Raw genomic sequence first — 23,880 nt, 5'->3', positions numbered from 1 at the left:
TTCAGTTATATCACCGTAGTTAAAAATTTCGCCTGGTTGTGCCTAAAAACACATACATATAAATATATGACGTTGTGCACAGATACGTTGATTTCTATTTACTAGAGCCTACGACGCCTTATAACGTTATAATTTGGAGTTGATCCCTGCAGTGGTCACAGCCAGGATAGTGCATCGTGCAGCTTTGTGTTCAATAGTAAGGAAATAAACTCTTCAATGGCAATTCAAATAAATTACATGGCATCAGTTAATAGCTCAACGGTTTTTAAAATAATTTGTAATAACGTATAACGCCTTATGGTGGGAGTTGTGTGACATTGCATCAGAAAAAAGACGTAATAATTAGTTGCAGTTCTTTCTTTACTAGTCTTCGGAAGAACTAAATTCCTTTAACATCTCCCATGAAACTTTTCTTTTTTACACGAACAGGCATTTATCTCATTAAAATTTCTTACTAACTGTTAAGGGAGAACGCTGTACTTGAATCTAATTCTTTCTCTTGTGTACAGTTCTGTTAGAAACACGATTCTGAGAACTCGATAACATTTACATTTTCAAGACTTTCTTTACTGGTCCTAGGCTATGGGTTTTCAATACGATGAAACGTAACTGTATTGTAAATCCATAGCCTAGGACCAGTAAAGAAAGTCTTGAATATATAAATATTAACGAGCTCTTAGAATCGTGTTTCTAACAAAACTCTACACAAGAGAAAGAATTAGATTCAAGTACAGCGTTCTCCCTTAATAGTTAGTCAGAAATTTCGATGCGATAAATGCCTGTTCGTGTAGTAAAAAAAAAAAGTTTCGTGGGATATTTTAAAAGAATTTAGTTCTTTCGATGGCTAGTTAATTGCCTGCTTAGTTATTTAAGAAATTAGAGCAGGTTTTCTTAAAGTTTTCCCACCTTTGTTTGACACATATGTGTTACGTCTGTTTCTTAATAAGTTCTACTTCCTTTTAATATCTTAATTATCTTTCTGGCCTTTCATTTTAAAGTACGTTAGATAATTGTATCTCAATCTTGAATGGAATATAAAGGGACTTAGACGTAACTTGTAATTAATTTAAAGTGATAAATATATAGAATGAATATGTGTAATTATATTATCATAATAAGATACATTGATATCAACTGGTAGCGAAAGGTTTGTTTGTTTTGGAATTTCGCACAAAGCTACTCGAGGGCTATCTGTGCTAGCCGTCCCTAATTTAGCAGTGTAAGACTAGAGGGAAGGCAGCTAGTCATCACCACCCACCGCCAACTCTTGGGCTACTCTTTTACCAACGAATAGTGGGATTGACCGTCATATTATACACCCCCACGGCTGGGAGGGCGAGCATGTTTAGCGCGATGCGGGCGCGAACCCGCGACCCTCGGATTACGAGTCGCACGCCTTACGCGCTAGGCCATGCCGGGCCGTAGCGAAAGGTACCTGCTGCTACATAGCAAGTTCTGTGAATGCTAACCAGAGAATAAACTGAACATGACCAATAAAAGAAAAACAAGCGAACTCATGAAATAAACTTCATTTACAATTATGTTTTGCAAATGTGCTTCACGAAATGATTGATTTTAAATATTCCGTAGTATATCTGACGGTTTCTTGGAAAAGAGACGTTTTCCTAAATGTCTATACAAAATTAGGGGAAAATGAATACTATTATACTCATCTTAAATCCAGAAAAAATATATGTCTTGTTGCAATATTCCATAATCCACAAATTATACACACGAAAGATTATTCTAAGTAACGTATTCAAGGGAGAGATCCCCAACTCGTTCTAATTTGTGCATTTATCTGTAACACCACAATAATTAAATTTGCCTCATACTAAGTAGTGGAAAAACACACAGGGCCACACCGATGTAAGCTTCTATAAGAGAGATGCTATCATATGTAAGCTGCACCTTAATAAAATGATTAACACATGTTTAATACATCTTTAATTAACATTTAATGTTAATTATTACACACATACATACATATTCCAAACTTCTCATCCTCAGATTTAGTTTCTAGCGCTATAAGTCTGCATACATGCCACTATACCATTGAGGGGATGGAGGCATTTTACTGTGAAGAATTAGTATACACACTGCTGTTGTTATTTACTTATTTCGATTTCGAATAATGTTCACGAAAAGTTTATAATTCTGCTGCAGATAAATAAATAAAAAAACATGTACTTATAATGTTTTTTAAATTTTATTTTGTAATTATTTAATTGTATATTATTCTATCTATTGTAATTTTTTAGAGCTATGGGTTTAATTCTTTTCTAAATATAAATACAGGATTTAGTAACTTTCCTTTAAAATTTTCTTTTTGATTTTCACAGATGTATCACACTAATCTTTTAGACATAAAACTTTTCTTCTGTTAACACCAGTTTTGTTTTTTTTTCTTTTCACATGAATTATAGACAATAAGAATCTTTGTTCAGTTAGTAACCTATCAATAGAAACAGCAATGTTAATATGTAATACTATCACACCTCTGGATTTTAATGTGTTTTTTTTTTTATTAAAATTCTGTTATTCCAATAAATGTTGATAATTTTATTAGGCGTACAATACGTAAGGTCACTGTTTAAAAATAAAATAAATAATTATAAATGACTCGCCGCCTGTTGGCCATATTACCTAATACTGCAGATCTTATGGCTTTACTGGTTGGGATTGTGGCATGTTGTACGTAGGTTACCGCACTGGACTGAAAACAGTTAGATAAATCTTTTGTTGAGTCGTAATGGCTTTACTTCAACGTACGTTTACAAGGGAAGTTGAAATTGAAAGCGAAAATATAATCCTGAAGATTCATCAGTGTGAAGTTGGTGATGTGGGATGTGTTGTGTGGGATTCGGGATTAGTATTGGCAAAATATTTAGAGTACAAACATTGCTTTCTGAAAGGACACTGGAAAAATAAATATGTGATAGAACTGGGTGCCGGCACTGGATTGGTTGGTTTGACAGCTGCTTGTTTGGGGTGTGTAACCGTTGATTAATTATTCTTTTGAAGAAAATTGTTTACTGAAAAGTAATTACATTGACTTTAAATATTAGTAAACAGAAAACAAAGTATAATTCAATTTATATCTGCCGTCACAGTTTTAAACCTATGTTACGAAAATGCTGAAAGAGAATTTTTTTTATTAACTTGTCTCATGTTACGGTTTTGGCTGTAGGTTTGGTTGTCATTTAGGTGTCTGTGCGAATCCCGCATGCGACGTTTCGTCTCAGTCTCAAAGTCACGGTTTTCAGACGAAGTTTTATTATTCTTTTAATAATAGACTGCCAAAATTTTTTATTTAAACCATTTTTGTCCCTCAGTCCAACCATTTGCATCATTAAGTGTGAGAGAAAAATGATGCGTCAGTATTATCAATTCTTTTAACAATTTAACTATCTCAATTAGATCCTATATAACTGAATAGAAGATTGTTTTTGTGACTTTAACCTGTTCTCGTATGACAACTTTTCCACCTATCATCCTAGTATCCCTGTCAGAACCCTCTCCAATATTCAGTTTTCTTGGGTAAGGAGCCCAAGACTGAACACAATATTCCAAATGTGGCCTAACCAGTGACCTATACAATGACATTATAACCACTTTAGATTTGTATTCAATATTTCTGCAGACACAACCTAAAACCCTATTTGCCCTATAACTATCAACAACATACTGCTTGGATGGCTTTAAGAGTCTGGTCAGCTATTACACAGAGAACCCTTTTATGACATTGTTAAGGTTACACCCATTCAACTTATAAATCAAATTATGACATGTCACACGCATTACCTTGCAGTAATTATAATTAAAAAACCATTTTTCATTAATTTACTTTTTCAACTTTTGTATGCTTAGATCCAGTTGTAACACCTATAAAAAATCTCTACCTCTCTCTCTATTTATACATGGTAATGCATCAGGACCACCTGACTTATTGTATACTGTTATGTAAAATTATTTTTCTACAATTGTGTAGGGCCAGTGTGTTATTGACTGATTTGCCAGCATTGCTTCCACTGCTTGAACTGAACTTGACTGAAAATGGAGATAAACTGCAGGGGAACACTGAAGTTAGAGTTTTGAAGTGGGGCCAGGACGTTTCGGCATTTGTCAAGCCAGATGTCATCCTTGTTGCAGACTGTATTTATTACCAACAGGTACTGTAATGTTACACGGTAGTGGGTTTAACAGTTAGTAACATATTCAGTATTTTTTAACCAATTGATGTTCTCACTTGAATTGATATAAACTTGTGTAAGATTATTAGTGTATGTAAATTAGAAAGACTTCAGAGCATGTATGTATAAAGTTGACACACGAGGCGGTTACTTGTCGATGAACCAGTTAAAAGTGAGTACATAATATCTTTGTAATTTTTCATACCTTATTTAGATTGTTAGCTTTCAAAACATATGAAGTTAATGCACAAACTTTAAAGAAATTTTGAAAATGTTTTATGTACAAGTAATCCTGAAAGAAAACTGAACAAAATATTTGAAGTTGAGAAATGCCAATAGTTTCACATTAAATATATATTTATTTGATATAAATTATAGAATATTGAAGTGAGAAGTTTTCTATAGTTGTTACTGTTGTGATAGACCTAAATAATATTAATGAATGGACGATATGTTTGATGTTGAGATATGTATAGTGATATATCTAGGTAAGTGTTCTTATCTCTTGAATTAGTGGAAGAAAAAGAAAATTTAAATTAGATTTCTTTCTGATAAAAGTTTAAAACTTTCACATGTGTGTAGTGTGAAGGGTTGCAGAACTTCAAAACTTGAATAGTAGGGAAGTAGAAACAGAAACTTTGTAAATCCAGATTTATAACTTCTAGGTATAAACTAATTTCATAAGTTAAACTTGTAAATTGTTTGCCTTTTAATGTGTTCTGTGCAACTAATTTATTATTATGTAAATCTGTTGTGTGGTTGTTTAAACAGTTGTGTCAATGACCACTGCTGTTGGTAAAATCAAGTAATATAAATTTGTAAAATGGCTTTGTTTTTGATATGTTTGATTCTTTTTGTGTTCTTTATTTTTCAGTATGTTTAAATACTTTCTACTGGTCGGTGTGTTCAGTATGTTTAAATACTTTCTACTGGTCAGTGTGATTGAAGTCATTAAATGTCAAAGTAACTCACTCTACTGAAAGGTGCTTTTCATTATTTCAGTATTTGCATAATCAAGCAGTAAGGTTATAAGAATTAGGTAATGATGTACAGATTGGTTTGGAAGAATACAGAGGGAAATATGTATTAGGTGTTTTATTTATCAGATGTGTATTCATAGTTTCATTATGTATGAATACTAAACTGAACAGGATGAGAGATACCTGATTAATATATATCTTAGCTTTTACCAAGCCTTAAAGTGCTTCACAAGATCAAATTATTAGCCACAAAAGCAGAGGTTTAATAAATGGACATTTTTCCATTTGACAGAATGTGGCTACTAGGATCATTATGAGATGATTTCTAGACCTCTGGTGTTCATTTTTCTTAAACACTGACATGTTTTCTCAAACAGTAATAGCTATACTTTTTCTAACAATATTCAAGTGCTAGGAAAGAGATGATTCTGTTGAGATTGCTCTCATGATTTTCTCTTATTCCAAATGACCCAGAATGTAGAAAATGAGTTTTATTGGTGAAAAATATAGATATACACTTAGGATCTGGACAGTGTGAAAGAACCTCTTACGTTAGAGGAGAAATGATGTTATAGAAAAAGATAGTTATTTTAGTTGAAGAAACTCTTAAATCATCTGCAGATATTGTTTGTTTTTAAATCTAAAAATGAGAAGGCCAGGATAAATTTTGCTGATATGTTTAGGTTTTCTACAGAAGGACAGTCAAGAGGTTGATGTGAGTAGAAAATCTGCTTTGTTATCATGATGCATGGTTACGATATTTAAGCTGTTTAAAAGTTAGAGAATCTTGGTTTTGTATTCTCTGGAACATTTGAACAAGAATTTAAGAGAGGTTTCACTATTATTAGAGGTAAGGAGAGTGACTGGTTTCACTATTATTAGAAGTAAGGAGAGTAACTGGTTTCACTATTATTAGAAGTAAGGAGAGTGACTGGTTTCACTATTATTAGAAGTAAGGAGAGTGACTGGTTTCACTATTATTAGAGGTAAGGAGAGTGGCTGGTTTCACTATTATTAGAGGTAAGGAGAGTGGCTGGTTTCACTATTAGAAGTAAGGAGAGTGGCTGGTTTCACTATTATTAGAAGTAAGGAGAGTGGCTGGTTTCACTATTATTAGAAGTAAGGAGAGTGGCTGGTTTCACTATTATTAGAGGTAAGGAGAGTGGCTGGTTTCACTATTATTAGAGGTAAGGAGAGTGGCTGGTTTCACTATTATTAGAGGTAAGGAGAGTGGCTGGTTTCACTATTATTAGAGGTAAGGAGAGTGACTGGTTTCACTGTTGTTAGAGGTAAGGAGAGTGACTGGTTTTGCTGTTGTTAGAGGTAAGGAGAGTGACTGGTTTTGCTGTTGTTAGAGGTAAGGAGAGTGACTGGTTTCGCTGTTGTTAGAGGTAAGGAGAGTGATGGGTTTCACTGTTGTTAGAGGTAAGGAGAGTGACTGGTTTCACTGTTGTTAGAGGTAAGGAGAGTGACTGGTTTCACTGTTGTTAGAGGTAAGGAGAGTGACTGGTTTCACTGTTGTTAGAGGTAAGGAGAGTGACTGGTTTCACTGTTGTTAGAGGTAAGGAGAGTGACTGGTTTCACTGTTGTTAGAGGTAAGGAGAGTGACTGGTTTCACTATTATTAGAGGTAAGGAGAGTGACTGGCTTCACTATTATTAGAGGTGAGGAGAGTGACTGGTTTCACTATTATTAGATGTGAGGAGTGTCTGGTAGATTTTTACCATTATTAGAGGTGGAGAGAGTCTGGTAGATTTTACCATTATTAGAGGTGGAGAGAGTCTGGTAGATTTTACCATTATTAGAGGTGAAAAGAGTCTGGTAGATTTTACCATTATTAGAGGTGAAGAGAGTCTGGTAGATTTTACCATTATTAGAGGTGAAAAGAGTCTGGTAGATTTTACCATTATTAGAGGTGAAAAGAGTCTGGTAGATTTTACCATTATTAGATGTGAGGAGTGTCTGGTAGATTTTACCATTATTAGAGGTGAAGAGAGTCTGGTAGATTTTACCATTATTAGAGGTGAAAAGAGTCTGGTAGATTTTACCATTATTAGAGGTGAAAAGAGTCTGGTAGATTTTACCATTATTAGATGTGAGGAGTGTCTGGTAGATTTTACCATTATTAGAGGTGAAGAGAGTCTGGTAGATTTTACCATTATTAGAGGTGAAAAGAGTCTGGTAGATTTTACCATTATTAGAGGTGAAGAGAGTCTGGTAGATTTTACCATTATTAGAGGTGAAAAGAGTCTGGTAGATTTTACCATTATTAGAGGTGGAGAGAGTCTGGTAGATTTTACCATTATTAGAGGTGGAGAGAGTCTGGTAGATTTTACCATTATTAGAGGTGAAAAGAGTCTGGTAGATTTTACCATTATTAGAGGTGAAGAGAGTCTGGTAGATTTTACCATTATTAGAGGTGAAGAGAGTCTGGTAGATTTTACCATTATTAGAGGTGAAGAGAGTCTGGTAGATTTTACCATTATTAGAGGTGAAGAGAGTCTGGTAGATTTTACCATTATTAGAGGTGAAGAGTCTGGTAGATTTTACCATTATTAGAGGTGGAGAGAGTCTGGTAGATTTTACCATTATTAGAGGTGAAGAGAGTCTGGTAGATTTTACCATTATTAGAGGTGAAGAGAGTCTGGTAGATTTTACCATTATTAGAGGTGAAGAGAGTCTGGTAGATTTTACCATTATTAGAGGTGAAGAGAGTCTGGTAGATTTTACCATTATTAGAGGTGAAGAGAGTCTGGTAGATTTTACCATTATTGGAAGTGAGGAGAGTCTGGTAGATTTTACCATTATTGGAAGTGAGGAGAGTCTGGAAGATTTTACCATTATTGGAAGTGAGGAGAGTCTGGTAGATTTTAGTATTAGTAAAGGTATGGAAAGTGTGGTAATATTCAGTATGTTTAGAAGTATGGACAGTCTGACTGGTTTCAGTATGCTTAGAGGTATGGATGGTCTTCCTGTGGGTGGCTTGTTTAAATGGTGAAGTGAAAAAGTTGGATATAGATATTTGAATATTAGAGAGAGTTTTAGAAGCCTCAGGGTAGATGATTTCTTCAGTTTAAGTTACAAAGCTACTTAGTAGTTAACATAACTATGTATTTGCAGCTAGTCTGAATTATCTAAACATTTGATTGATTAGGTTTGTGAATATAAATGTTTTACATTGGTTAAATTTTTTTTTCAGTTTCTTGAACAAGGAGTGAAGTTGATATGCCAGGTCACTTTTTGTCAACTTTATTTTTCCAATGTTTTTAATGGAGTTCAATCAAACAGGATTAATGTCACAAATAGGGTACCTCATGGTTCAGTGTTAGGACCATTGGTCCTTTTGCTTTATGTCAGTGAAAGATGCAGGAATAGACAATGTATTCTCAAGATGGCCAGTATGATTATTAATTTTGGTTTGAGTTGTTTAAACAAAATTAAACCAATACAGAGAAACACCTTTACACCTATACAAATTAATAACCTAACATTTAACTACAACACCCTCTACAATCTTAACCAGCAACTGTCAGTTGCAAACTCTCTTTATTAACCTGAAGATGACCTAAGAAGGTCAAAATGCTGTTTTTGTACTTTACTTGAATAAAAGTACTAATACCCACTTCAGATGTCTTGAGAATACATTTTTACATCCAGTGGGTTTCTTGTCATCATGAAATAGACAATAACTTACTTATATTTTCAAATGATACCAGTGTCTCTGGTGTTGCTATCTGTGAAGAGGATCGTTTTGATTCACAGAAGGATTTAGATCATTTAGTGAGTCAGGCAAAGAAATAAAATGGTAATAATTGATCAGTCTCTAAACCCATCCAAGCAATGTGCTGTTGCTCGTGGTAGGATAAATAGAATTTTAGGTTGTATCTATAGAAATGATGAATACAAGCCAAAAGAAGTTAGTTTCATTATGTAAGTCACTGGTTAGGCCACCTTTGAAATATTGTGTTCAGTCTTGGGATCCTTACCATAGGAAAGATATTGAATTGCTAGAATGATTTCAGAAAAGTGTTACTAGAATAATATCTGGAATGGTTGTCATGTGAGGAGAAGCTGACATCTCTCAAACTGTTTAACTTTTCCTTTTTAGAAAAAAAAGAGTTAGGTGGATCTGATTGAGATGTTTATAGATTTAAAGTGTTGGTGCATCATATTTAACACTTACCATTGAGAGCAGTAGGACTAAGAGACACAAACATAAGTTTTAGGAGAGTAGGAATCATTTTCAGCTAAAATACTTTTTTCTATAAACATGATTGGTGTTTTAGAATGTGTTGTCCTTGGATGTTGTGGAAGCAGTAAATTCAATTTTAACTATTAATAGTTGTAGCTTAGTTCAAATAGAACACCTAAGATGAACCAATAGATCCCACATTGTAAAAATGTATCTCAAAATGGCTGGTATGGGTATTAACACTTTTACTGATAAGCAGAGTTTCAATCTTCCTAGCTCATCTTTGGGTTAACAAAGAGAGTTTGCAACTGACCATTGCTGGACACATCTTATGGACGAGAGTATAAACGGGTATGGGATTGTAGGTGGCGTTGCAATTTGATGTTAGGTTATTAATTAGTATAGATATAAAGGTGTTCCTTTATACCGGTTTAATTTTGGTTTTAGTTGCTGTACAAGTAGGATTTGATTTTGCATTTGTTTATATTTGCTTCCCTACTTAGTATCTAAGTGTTTCCTTTGGTTATGTTGTGTTTATTTGATTTGTAGTGTTCAAAAACGTGTTCAAAAAATGGTGTTTGTTTTGTGTTATTTTATCTAGTTTCCATTTTTCTACTTATTTCCCCAGTATAGAAGTCGTGGCAGTTGTTGTATCGTATTTTATGAATTATGTTGGTGTTGTATTTGTCAGTGTAGTTTTTACATAGAATGGACTTTAGTTTTGTACCTGGTTTTCGAATAAATTTGGTGTTTACTGGAATGCTGTGTTTTCTTATAAGTTTTTCCAAATGTTGGTTATTTTTTCACTGGTGTTTGGAACATATAGTATACAGCAGTTTAATGTTTTGTGGTTTGTTGAATCTTGGGATTTATTGTTGTTGGTCTAGGTGTGTGTGTATAATTTTTTCCAGTTTTTTGAGAAAATTTGATGTTGATGAAGTGTTAATATCCATACCAGCCATTCTGAGATATATTTTTATTTCAAGTGGACTTCTTGTCATCAAGAAATCCTGTGCTGTTCCAACATATTGTTAGGTTATTGTAGAAAGTGTAAGTGTAGCTAACTGTGCAATGAATTATTATAGGAGTGAGTTTTATTTATAACTTCCATCAGTGTTCTGTTAATTGGACTTGGAAAAGAATGACTATGTTTAAGGTTTTAGTATTTTGAGAAGAATGGGGAGTTTGAGTGATCATTGTAATACTTTATAGTTACATGGTGTTCAGTGCTACCTTTGGTTGTGATCATTTTAATACTTTATAGTTACATGGTGTTCAGTACTACCTTTGGTTGTGATCATTTTAATACTTACTTTATAGTTACATGGTGTTCAGTACTACCTTTGGTTGTGATCATTTTAATACTTACTTTATAGTTACATGGTGTTCAGTACTACCTTTGGTTGTGATCATGTTAATACTTTATAGTTACATGGTGTTCAGTGCTACCATTGGTTGTGATCATTTTAATACTTTATAGTTACATGGTGTTCAGTACTACCATTGGTTGTGATCATTTTAATACTTTATAGTTACATGGTGTTCAGTACTACCTTTGGTTGTGATCATTTTAATACTTTATAGTTACATGGTGTTCAGTGCTACCTTTGGTTGTGATCATTTTAATACTTTATAGTTACATGGTGTTCAGTGCTACCTTTGGTTGTGATCATTTTAATACTTTATAGTTACATGGTGTTCAGTGCTACCATTGGTTGTGATCATTTTAATACTTTATAGTTACATGGTGTTCAGTACTACCTTTGGTTGTGATCATTTTAATACTTTATAGTTACATGGTGTTCAGTGCTACCTTTGGTTGTGATCATTTTAATACTTTATAGTTACATGGTGTTCAGTGCTACCTTTGGTTGTGATCATTTTAATACTTTATAGTTACATGGTGTTCAGTGCTACCTTTGGTTGTGATCATTTTAATACTTTATAGTTACATGGTGTTCAGTGCTACCTTTGGTTGTGATCATTTTAATACTTTATAGTTACATGGTGTTCAGTGCTACCATTGGTTGTGATCATTTTAATACTTTATAGTTACATGGTGTTCAGTGCTACCATTGGTTGTGATCATTTTAATAATTTATAGTTACATGGTGTTCAGTGCTACCATTGGTTGTGATCATTTTAATACTTTATAGTTACATGGTGTTCAGTGCTACCATTGGTTGTGATCATTTTAATACTTTATAGTTACATGGTGTTCAGTACTACCTTTGGTTGTGATCATTTTAATACTTTATAGTTACATGGTGTTCAGTGCTACCATTGGTTGTGATCATTTTAATACTTTATAGTTACATGGTGTTCAGTGCTACCATTGGTTGTGATCATTTTAATAATTTATAGTTACATGGTGTTCAGTACTACCATTGGTTGTGATCATTTTAATACTTTATAGTTACATGGTGGTCAGTGCTACCATTGGTTGTGATCATTTTAATACTTTATAGTTACATGGTGTTCAGTGCTACCATTGGTTGTGATCATTTTAATAATTTATAGTTACATGGTGTTCAGTGCTACCATTGGTTGTGATCATTTTAATACTTTATAGTTACATGGTGTTCAGTGCTACCATTGGTTGTGATCATTTTAATACTTTATAGTTACATGGTGTTCAGTGCTACCATTGGTTGTGATCATTTTAATAATTTATAGTTACATGGTGTTCAGTACTACCATTGGTTGTGATCATTTTAATACTTTATAGTTACATGGTGTTCAGTGCTACCTTTGGTTGTGATCATTGTAATACTTTATAGTTACATGGTGTTCAGTGCTACCATTGGTTGTGATCATTTTAATACTTTATAGTTACATGGTGTTCAGTGCTACCATTGGTTGTGATCATTTTAATACTTTATAGTTACATGGTGTTCAGTGCTACCATTGGTTGTGATCATTTTAATACTTTATAGTTACATGGTGTTCAGTGCTACCATTGGTTGTGATCATTTTAATAATTTATGGTTACATGGTGTTCAGTACTACCATTGGTTGTGATCATTTTAATACTTTATAGTTACATGGTGGTCAGTGCTACCATTGGTTGTGATCATTTTAATAATTTATAGTTACATGGTGTTCAGTACTACCATTGGTTGTGATCATTTTAATACTTTATAGTTACATGGTGTTCAGTACTACCATTGGTTGTGATCATTTTAATACTTACTTTATAGTTACATGGTGTTCAGTGTTACCATTGGTTGTGATCATTTTAATACTTTATAGTTACATGGTGTTCAGTACTTCCACTGGTTGTGATCATTTTAATACTTTATAGTTACATGGTGTTCAGTGCTACCACTGGTTGTGATCATTTTAATACTTTATAGTTACATGGTGGTCAGTGCTACCATTGGTTGTGATCATTTTAATAATTTATAGTTACATGGTGTTCAGTACTACCATTGGTTGTGATCATTTTAATACTTTATAGTTACATGGTGTTCAGTGCTACCATTGGTTGTGATCATTTTAATACTTTATAGTTACATGGTGTTCAGTGCTACCATTGGTTGTGATCATTTTAATAATTTATAGTTACATGGTGTTCAGTACTACCATTGGTTGTGATCATTTTAATACTTTATAGTTACATGGTGTTCAGTACTACCTTTGGTTGTGATCATTTTAATACTTTATAGTTACATGGTGTTCAGTGCTACCTTTGGTTGTGATCATTTTAATACTTTATAGTTACATGGTGTTCAGTGCTACCTTTGGTTGTGATCATTTTAATACTTTATAGTTACATGGTGTTCAGTGCTACCATTGGTTGTGATCATTTTAATACTTTATAGTTACATGGTGTTCAGTACTACCTTTGGTTGTGATCATTTTAATACTTTATAGTTACATGGTGTTCAGTGCTACCTTTGGTTGTGATCATTTTAATACTTTATAGTTACATGGTGTTCAGTGCTACCTTTGGTTGTGATCATTTTAATACTTTATAGTTACATGGTGTTCAGTGCTACCTTTGGTTGTGATCATTTTAATATTTTATAGTTACATGGTGTTCAGTACTACCTTTGGTTGTGATCATTTTAATACTTTATAGTTACATGGTGTTCAGTACTACCTTTGGTTGTGATCATTTTAATACTTTATAGTTACATGGTGTTCAGTGCTACCATTGGTTGTGATCATTTTAATAATTTATAGTTACATGGTGTTCAGTACTACCATTGGTTGTGATCATTTTAATACTTTATAGTTACATGGTGTTCAGTGCTACCATTGGTTGTGATCATTTTAATACTTTATAGTTACATGGTGTTCAGTGCTACCATTGGTTGTGATCATTTTAATACTTTATAGTTACATGGTGTTCAGTGCTACCATTGGTTGTGATCATTTTAATAATTTATAGTTACATGGTGTTCAGTACTACCATTGGTTGTGATCATTTTAATACTTTATAGTTACATGGTGTTCAGTACTACCACTGGTTGTGATCATTGTAATACTTTATAGTTACATGGTGTTCAGTGCTACCATTGGTTGTGATCATTTTAATACTTTATAGTTACATGGTGTTCAGTGCTACCATTGGTTGTGATCATTTTAATAATTTATGGTTACATGGTGTTCAGTACTACCATTGGTTGTGATCATTTTAATACTTTATAGTTACATGGTGGTCAGTGCTACCATTGGTTGTGATCATTTTAATAATTTATAGTTACATGGTGTTCAGTACTACCATTGGTTGTGATCATTTTAATACTTTATAGTTACATGGTGGTCAGTGCTACCTTTGGTTGTGATCATTTTAATACTTTATAGTTACATGGTGTTCAGTACTACCATTGGTTGTGATCATTTTAATACTTACTTTATAGTTACATGGTGTTCAGTGTTACCATTGGTTGTGATCATTTTAATACTTTATAGTTACATGGTGTTCAGTACTTCCACTGGTTGTGATCATTTTAATACTTTATAGTTACATGGTGGTCAGTGCTACCTTTGGTTGTGATCATTTTAATACTTTATAGTTACATGGTGTTCAGTGCTACCATTGGTTGTGATCATTTTAATACTTTATAGTTACATGGTGTTCAGTGCTACCATTGGTTGTGATCATTTTAATAATTTATAGTTACATGGTGTTCAGTACTACCATTGGTTGTGATCATTTTAATACTTTATAGTTACATGGTGGTCAGTGCTACCATTGGTTGTGATCATTTTAATACTTTATAGTTACATGGTGGTCAGTGCTACCATTGGTTGTGATCATTTTAATACTTTATAGTTACATGGTGTTCAGTGCTACCATTGGTTGTGATCATTTTAATAATTTATAGTTACATGGTGTTCAGTACTACCATTGGTTGTGATCATTTTAATACTTTATAGTTACATGGTGTTCAGTGCTACCATTGGTTGTGATCATTTTAATACTTTATAGTTACATGGTGTTCAGTGCTACCATTGGTTGTGATCATTTTAATACTTTATAGTTACATGGTGTTCAGTGCTACCATTGGTTGTGATCATTTTAATAATTTATGGTTACATGGTGGTCAGTGCTACCATTGGTTGTGATCATTTTAATACTTTATAGTTACATGGTGGTCAGTGCTACCATTGGTTGTGATCATTTTAATAATTTATAGTTACATGGTGTTCAGTACTACCATTGGTTGTGATCATTTTAATAATTTATAGTTACATGGTGTTCAGTGCTACCTTTGGTTGTGATCATTTTAATACTTTATAGTTACATGGTGTTCAGTACTACCATTGGTTGTGATCATTTTAATACTTTATAGTTACATGGTGTTCAGTACTACCATTGGTTGTGATCATTTTAATACTTACTTTATAGTTACATGGTGTTCAGTGTTACCATTGGTTGTGATCATTTTAATACTTTATAGTTACATGGTGTTCAGTACTTCCACTGGTTGTGATCATTTTAATACTTTATAGTTACATGGTGTTCAGTGCTACCACTGGTTGTGATCATTTTAATACTTTATAGTTACATGGTGGTCAGTGCTACCATTGGTTGTGATCATTTTAATAATTTATAGTTACATGGTGTTCAGTACTACCATTGGTTGTGATCATTTTAATACTTTATAGTTACATGGTGTTCAGTGGTACCATTGGTTTAGAAATCTTTTAAGATTTAAAAATGTTCCTTATCCAAATGAGTTAGGTGTGAATTTTCAGTCCTTAGAGCCACTGGTGGTCACTCTTAAGGAACTTAGTGACCACAACACTGAGATTCTGATGTCGTACGAAGAGAGAGAGACAGGAAACAAACCAATGCTTCAGAAAAGATTTTTTGAGGTTAGGAAAACGTTTAATTCAAACTAAATGAAAAGAAAAAAAATGTTGTATCATTTATTCTAATTTCGTGTTGTGGATTTTTTCAATATGATTTTCATGTATTGATTTAGTTTGAGTGATATAAACTATCTTTCAGTGTAAGACATAAATATAACAGAATGACCAAGGTAATACGTATTTGAGTCTTTGACCTATTAATTATTAATAAGTATTCATCTCTGAAAGAAGAGAGTATAATTATATGTCAACCATATTGTATGAGGTAAACTTCCCAGTATGTAGAAAAATAAAATATAAATGTAGCCCTTAAAATTTATATCTGCCTATTAAAATTTAAATTGTTATGAACGAAATTTTTCCGCTGAGTTATTGGACAAACCTTTTAAGAAACTTGTAAAGGTTACAAAGAAGTATTGGTCTCAAAAAATGAGGCTTGCATATAACATTTTAAATGTTCAAGGATATTTTTAACACATCATCTACTTTTCAGATTTTTCTGTCTTAATTTATCCAAGAGTTAAAATTAAACAGTCGTAGCAAATTGCCTTTAGTTTTTAACAAGCCTTTTATTATAACTCAAATGTTTTAAACGAACTCTTAGTTTCTGGTGTGACTATTTTTTTTCCAGTGTTAAGTAAAAATAGAAACTAAAACTAACTATAAGTACCACACGTTTACCAACTTCATGTAGAAGGTTAGTATAATATTTAATACATTAGATACCAAAATTATTTGTTGTTTTTTTCACTGTACTCAAGACTTCTTAAATTTATCTTTTTAACACACACTCAGATATATATGTATATTTTTTTTCTACAAAAACCAATGTTTCTGTCACATACTCCACATGTTTACAAATCATTTGTTGCATGATTCAGTTGTTGTGAATTGATGTTACATTATCTGAATTTTTCTCTTTGATTTCAATGAGTATTGTTACATCATAATGTTTCATAGTTCGTATCAAGTTCTAGTTCTCTGTTAGAAAATCAACTACATTATGCATGTGATTTACTGAAAGTGAAATGAGTTAAACTGTGTGAAAATCAGTTCAGCCATAAAGAGTATGCAGTGGTGACTTCTAAAGTGAATTTCCAGCCTGTATTGTAATAACAGATAGAGGATAAAATTTGCCTCATCAAAGCGTATTCTAAAGTAATTGAACCCACCTGTGTGGACTTTTGACAAAACAAACAGAGACAATTAATTAAAGATCTGGATGTGACTGTGATAACAAATAGTGTACCTAGTTTTGTATATGTTTGACATTTACCAATGTTCTTATCCATTTACATTTTGTAAATAAATAAAATTATTGTTTGAGCCCTTCTTAATTAACAGAATTTTCAGATGGAATCACCTTTCTCACAGAATTACTTCCCCAAAAGGTTTATGATAAAATCACCTTCCCTAAAGCTTTCTGACAAAATTATCTTCCCCAAAATATTCTTTATTATCAATATGCAACAGTTATTCAGGTTATTTTAATAAATAGTAACCAACACAAATACCAAAGCTGGACTGAAAGAGGTAAAATAATTTACTTTCACCAGTAAGAAAAATGCTTTATTAACTATTTAAATTTTCCACTAGCTCCATAAGAATCTTGTAAGTAATAGATATTATTTGTCACTCTTTGAGAGATCTGAAAATTTGGGTGTATAATATTTCCTAGGGTACCTTCATCAAAACAAGCTGAATCCCCATATGAAGCGAATTAATAGGGTAGGCAATTCACCTAATCCCTCTTCCAATAACTTTTAAGATGTTTATTTGAGTGATCTCTGATAGCAAACACTACTCATAATGTAAGTCCCACTACTGTGATTACTTTCCTGGGTATTTCCCTCTCTTCTCTTAAAAAAATTAAACACTAGACATAGGACTGTCATTAGCATAGAAGACTGTGGAGTTGAGGTTTCATGGTTTGCTTTCTATTACTGCAAAAAAAATAAAAGTTCAACTTTTCATTTTGAAACAGTGAATGGATTATAAAACTGAAGTTTGAAACTGACTGTTTGGTCTGAAAAATAGCCACAGAGATGACAATGGATAATGTTTTGAATCTGACTATTTGGTCTGACAGATAGCCACAGAGATGACAATGGATAATGTTTTGAATCTGACTATTTGGTCTGACAGATAGCCACAGAGATGACAATGGATAATGTTTTGAATCTGACTATTTGGTCTGACAGATAGCCACAGAGATGACAATGGATAATGTTTTGAATCTGAGTATTTGGTCTGACAGATAGCCACAGAGATGACAATGGATAATGTTTTGAATCTGACTATTTGGTCTGACAGATAGCCACAGAGATGACAATGGATAATGTTTTGAATCTGACTATTTGGTCTGACAGATAGCCACAGAGATGACAATGGATAATGTTTTGAATCTGACTATTTGGTCTGACAGATAGCCACAGAGATGACAATGGATAATGTTTTGAATCTGACTATTTGGTCTGACAGATAGCCACAGAGATGACAATGGATAATGTTTTGAATCTGACTATTTGGTCTGACAGATAGCCACAGAGATGACAATGGATAATGTTTTGAATCTGACTATTTGGTCTGACAGATAGCCACAGAGATGACAATGGATAATGTTTTGAATCTGACTATTTGGTCTGACAGATAGCCCTAGTCTCCTTGTTTATAATTATGTCAAAGCTAAGTCAATAAATCCCTTTGTACACAATTCTTAGAAATGTCTTCCTCCTTATGACCATGTTAAAACTAAGTGAATCCCTCAGCCCAAGATCTTGGAATCTTTTCCTTCCCACACTCATCAGTAGCCATTTCTTTAAAAGGTTTCTGAACAACAACAACAAAAGTGACATGCCTTTAAGCCATTGACAACCCTATCTGCAGCCATAACAGTAACAACTGGTCAGAATGGTAGGGATATATAAAACTGTTAGAACATTTGAGGAAATTAACAGAAACAGAATATTTTTTGAGTTATCACAACTGTGGCTACACTTCAATACTAGTTACTGAATAGTAATATATCATTAGCTTGTAAAACCTGTCATTACTTTCTACTGTCAGTACTCTTGATGGTTCCAATGCTTGAATTCTGTGTTAGCATACTTCCACTGCAATTAAAATAGTTTTTTATTATATTACCACTATTAATAAGTTTCTATAAATTGTTATTGGCTTACATAATAGTGTATGTACAGTTTTGACCAAGGAGGTACCTAGACATTTTTTTTCTAAGGCAGCGACTAAGTAAACAGTGGGTACAAGGTAGGTACAAGGTTAAATTTTTATAATCCTTTGTCAGCTGGAGCTCAGAGAATTCAACAAATTTTGTGTTGTACTGGAGAGTTGAATTCTTGTAAGATGGTCAGTTTTTTGGCATTAGTTGAGATAGGCATAGCTTCCTGTGTTTGTTATTAGAGTTAGGCCTATTTAAAATCATGATCACACACACACAGTCTAGTTGGCTTTGATGCCTCAGAAAACTGAAATCCAAACCCATTATTATAATAAAGCTTTGAAGCTATTGTGTTTGAATGCATAAAATGGGAAATATATATTTATTGCACAACATATTTTTTATTCAGATATGTTTTTTAACAGTTATCAATCATGATGAAAAACAAAAACTTGCTGTTTAAGAAGTAAATTAAGTGTATGAATTTCAGAAAAAGTGACTTAATAATTGTATGACCACAGATCTAATTTTTTCATCAAATAATAATCAAATGTAAAATATATTAAGTAGTAGTGCAATGAAAAATACAAATTGTCCTTTCTTGTAATACAGCTGATAGAAGATGACTTTCTGCTGGAGGAACTACAAGGACGAGAATTACACCCGGACTACACAAGCCCCGATATTCACGTCATAAGGCTTAGCAAAAAATGATCATCACGGTGATATATCTTGGATTATAAAGTTAGCTTTTTTTGTGTATCTGCACTTACTGGCACAGTGCCACAAACTAGTGTATATGTGTACAGTCTCTTACTCGGTATATGGAAAATAAAGGTATTTGTACTGTATAATTTTTTTATGTGACTCGAAACTGGAAGTATGAGAAATGAAACATTAAAGTTTACTGAGAAAGAGCGATTATTTTCAAAAAGTACCAACTATGAAAGATTTAATGATGTGTACTTTCAACATGCTACTAGTATATTTAAAACTAAAAGAACATTCAGTAAAAAAGACCCCCTGGGAATATTTTTTGCACCTAACTCTGGAATTAGGTTAGAATGCAAGCTGCATTTATCAGCTTCATCTTTTAAAATGTTTCTGTAAAATGTTATTCTAAGGTTTTTATCCAAACATTCTTTTTTGATGCCCAATAAATTGTTCAGGGTAATATAAAGATGATTCACAATAACCTAAACATTCTTTCTTGATAGCCAATGTTTGTGACACCAATAAATTGTTCAGGGTAATATAAAGATGATTCACAATAACCTAAACATTCTTTCTTGATAGCCAATGTTTGTGACACCAATAAATTGTTCAGGGTAATATAAAGATGATTCACAATAACCTAAACATTCTTTCTTAATGCATAAAATCATTTCTCAGGTGTGAATGGGAATAGGAATGCAAAAGTGTGGGAGTTACTGATGATTGGTGCTCTGCCCAACAACACAGAAGTATTTAGGTTGGCTTTGAATAGCAATATTACAAGTGTATCTGGTACGAGGAACAAAAGGGGAAGCTCAGTAAGTAGTAAAGGATTGGATGAATTGGTAAAATCACCGAGCATCTCTTCACTGTATACAGTATTCCACATCATGCTTCCCTTGTGTGTTTCTTTACTCTATAAGATGCTTCCCTTGTGTGTTTGTGTACAAGTAAACAGCACGAGCACAATGTCTTAACCAAAACAGTAGCCATCACTGACCTTTTGAAACAAAACTAAGAACACACATATTCAGATACTGATAGTGCTGTAGCTTCAGTGTTCTGTATATGAATTAGTTCTTGTTGACTGTCCATTTCTCTTTCAACTTTGATTCAAGAATGTCACACTAACTTTATTTCTTTTCCAAATAAATAAACATCCTTATAATAATAATAATAATAATAATATGAATTTCTAAAGCATTTGACCAAGTTTTCAGTTGTTATCACTTTGTACATGGATGGTTCTCAGTAGTTCCAAGTCTTTCATTTTTAGTTATGTCCTTGATTTTATCATGCAGCTCCACCTACATGAAAGTTTCTGAAATAACTCGTCATAATGCTTTGTTTGATGGTTCTGTGAAAAGTTGAAATATGTATTTAACTTTAGACACCTGACCGAAACACAAAAGGGCCAGATATCCTTCAACAACCAGTATGTAACAAGATTTTTTTCTCAATATCGTTCACATGCATTTTAGCGAAAGAAATATGTAATTAGGATGAGAATTTCTTCAGTCATTAAGAACATGGTATCTGAAATAAACTGTTATTTTAAGAAATGTATCAGATGCATTTCTTGTAAATAAACCGTTAATGTTTAACCTGTTAAGAAAGGTTAAATACTAGAAGATATTTAAAATTCAATATCTAAACATAGTTAACCAAATGTAAGAATACAATAAATAATTCACTGTTCCTGGAGTGTATAATTACATTGAATAAGCATCGAGTTTTATTCTTCAAGAAGAAAGATTTCTGCTCTTCCTAAGCAAATCTAGTTACAAGTTTGATATCTAGGACTACATATTTAATGAAGACACCATGTAAAAAAGCATGCTGTGTAAGTACTAACATTAAACAGTACATCCATGACAAAATCAGCAAGTCAAGTGGCTGAGATACAGTTGCAACTAAACAGTGTACAAGAACTATATTTTGGCATTTTATAGTTGGTTCAATGCAACAATTTAATTGCTTTTGGAATAGGATATGTAAACTCAATTCAAATATGGGTTCAAATTTGGCATTGTGATTTTCAAAAGGTTGGAATATTGTCTACTAATCGTCATTGGAAAATAGATAAGCTTGAGCACCTGGGACCTTTCAGAAAGAGACCTGAAACAAGTCATGCATCCTGGCCACAGTAAGCAGTGTGGTGTTTTGTAAAATGAAAGAGACCTGAAACAAGTCATGCATCCTGGCCACAGTAAGCAGTGTGGTGTTTTGTAAAATGAAAGAGACCTGAAACAAGTCATGCATCCTGGCCACAGTAAGCAGTGTGGTGTTTTGTAAAATGAAAGAGACCTGAAACAAGTCATGCATCCTAGCCACAGTAAGCAGTGTGGTGTTTTGTAAAATGAAAGAGACCTGAAACAAGTCATGCATCCTAGCCACAGTAAGCAGTGTGGTGTTTTGTAAAATGAAAGAGACCTGAAACAAGTCATGCATCCTAGCCACAGTAAGCAGTGTGGTGTTTTGTAAAATGAAAGAGACCTGAAACAAGTCATGCATCCTAGCCACAGTAAGCAGTGTGGTGTTTTGTAAAATGAAAGAGACCTGAAACAAGTCATGCATCCTGGCCACAGTAAGCAGTGTGGTGTTTTGTAAAATGAAAGAGACCTGAAACAAGTCATGCATCCTGGCCACAGTAAGCAGTGTGGTGTTTTGTAAAATGAAAGAGACCTGAAACAAGTCATGCATCCTAGCCACAGTAAGCAGTGTGGTGTTTTGTAAAATGAAAGAGACCTGAAACAAGTCATGCATCCTAGCCACAGTAAGCAGTGTGGTGTTTTGTAAAATGAAAGAGACCTGAAACAAGTCATGCATCCTGGCCACAGTAAGCAGTGTGGTGTTTTGTAAAATGAAAGAGACCTGAAACAAGTCATGCATCCTAGCCACAGTAAGCAGTGTGGTGTTTTGTAAAATGAAAGAGACCTGAAACAAGTCATGCATCCTGGCCACAGTAAGCAGTGTGGTGTTTTGTAAAATGAAAGACACCTGAAACAAGTCATGCATCCTAGCCACAGTAAGCAGTGTGGTGTTTTGTAAAATGAAAGAGACCTGAAACAAGTCATGCATCCTGGCCACAGTAAGCAGTGTGGTGTTTTGTAAAATGAAAGAGACCTGAAACAAGTCATGCATCCTGGCCACAGTAAGCAGTGTGGTGTTTTGTAAAATGAAAGAGACCTGAAACAAGTCATGCATCCTGGCCACAGTAAGCAGTGTGGTGTTTTGTAAAATGAAAGAGACCTGAAACAAGTCATGCATCCTGGCCACAGTAAGCAGTGTGGTGTTTTGTAAAATGAAAGAGACCTGAAACAAGTCATGCATCCTAGCCACAGTAAGCAGTGTGGTGTTTTGTAAAATGAAAGAGACCTGAAACAAGTCATGCATCCTAGCCACAGTAAGCAGTGTGGTGTTTTGTAAAATGAAAGAGACCTGAAACAAGTCATGCATCCCAGCCACAGTAAGCAGTGTGGTGTTTTGTAAAATGAAAGAGACCTGAAACAAGTCATGCATCCTAGCCACAGTAAGCAGTGTGGTGTTTTGTAAAATGAAAGAGACCTGAAACAAGTCATGCATCCTGGCCACAGTAAGCAGTGTGGTGTTTTGTAAAATGAAAGAGACCTGAAACAAGTCATGCATCCTGGCCACAGTAAGCAGTGTGGTGTTTTGTAAAATGAAAGAGACCTGAAACAAGTCATGCATCCTGGCCACAGTAAGCAGTGTGGTGTTTTGTAAAATGAAAGAGACCTGAAACAAGTCATGCATCCTGGCCACAGTAAGCAGTGTGGTGTTTTGTAAAATGAAAGAGACCTGAAACAAGTCATGCATCCTAGCCACAGTAAGCAGTGTGGTGTTTTGTAAAGTGAAAGAGACCTGAAACAAGTCATGCATCCTAGCCACAGTAAGCAGTGTGGTGTTTTGTAAAATGAAAGAGACCTGAAACAAGTCATGCATCCTGGCCACAGTAAGCAGTGTGGTGTTTTGTAAAATGAAAGAGACCTGAAACAAGTCATGCATCCTAGCCACAGTAAGCAGTGTGGTGTTTTGTAAAATGAAAGAGACCTGAAACAAGTCATGCATCCTGGCCACAGTAAGCAGTGTGGTGTTTTGTAAAATGAAAGAGACCTGAAACAAGTCATGCATCCTGGCCACAGTAAGCAGTGTGGTGTTTTGTAAAATGAAAGAGACCTGAAACAAGTCATGCATCCTGGCCACAGTAAGCAGTGTGGTGTTTTGTAAAATGAAAGAGACCTGAAACAAGTCATGCATCCTGGCCACAGTAAGCAGT

The 23,880-nt window shown here is 33.7% G+C and overlaps 1 protein-coding gene across 1 annotated transcript; it reads left to right on the top strand.

The window, feature by feature from the left end:
- Window positions 1–2,653: 2,653 nt before the first annotated feature.
- On the top strand, window positions 2,654–19,723 carry LOC143246689 (protein N-lysine methyltransferase METTL21D-like). The gene is made up of 4 exons (XM_076493769.1): window positions 2,654–2,991; window positions 3,992–4,172; window positions 15,575–15,694; window positions 19,482–19,723. Exons 1-4 carry the CDS (start codon window positions 2,753–2,755, stop codon window positions 19,581–19,583), a joined length of 642 nt encoding a protein of 213 aa, XP_076349884.1. The 5' UTR covers window positions 2,654–2,752; the 3' UTR covers window positions 19,584–19,723.
- Window positions 19,724–23,880: the final 4,157 nt, after the last annotated feature.

This window comes from Tachypleus tridentatus, chromosome 3, assembly GCF_004210375.1.
Source record: "Tachypleus tridentatus isolate NWPU-2018 chromosome 3, ASM421037v1, whole genome shotgun sequence".
In the NCBI taxonomy this organism is placed as follows: Eukaryota; Metazoa; Arthropoda; class Merostomata; order Xiphosura; family Limulidae; genus Tachypleus; species Tachypleus tridentatus.
This window is presented reverse-complemented; position numbering and strand designations above follow the sequence as displayed.

Coding starts and splice junctions, on each gene's coding strand:
- LOC143246689 (XM_076493769.1), top strand. CDS start 2,753: ATGGCTTTACTTCAACGTACGTTTACAAGGGAAGTTGAAATTGAAAGC. Junction 2,992..3,991: donor TTGACAGCTGCTTGTTTGGG/GTGTGTAACCGT, acceptor ACAATTGTGTAG/GGCCAGTGTGTTATTGACTG. Junction 15,695..19,481: donor TTCAGAAAAGATTTTTTGAG/GTTAGGAAAACG, acceptor CTTGTAATACAG/CTGATAGAAGATGACTTTCT.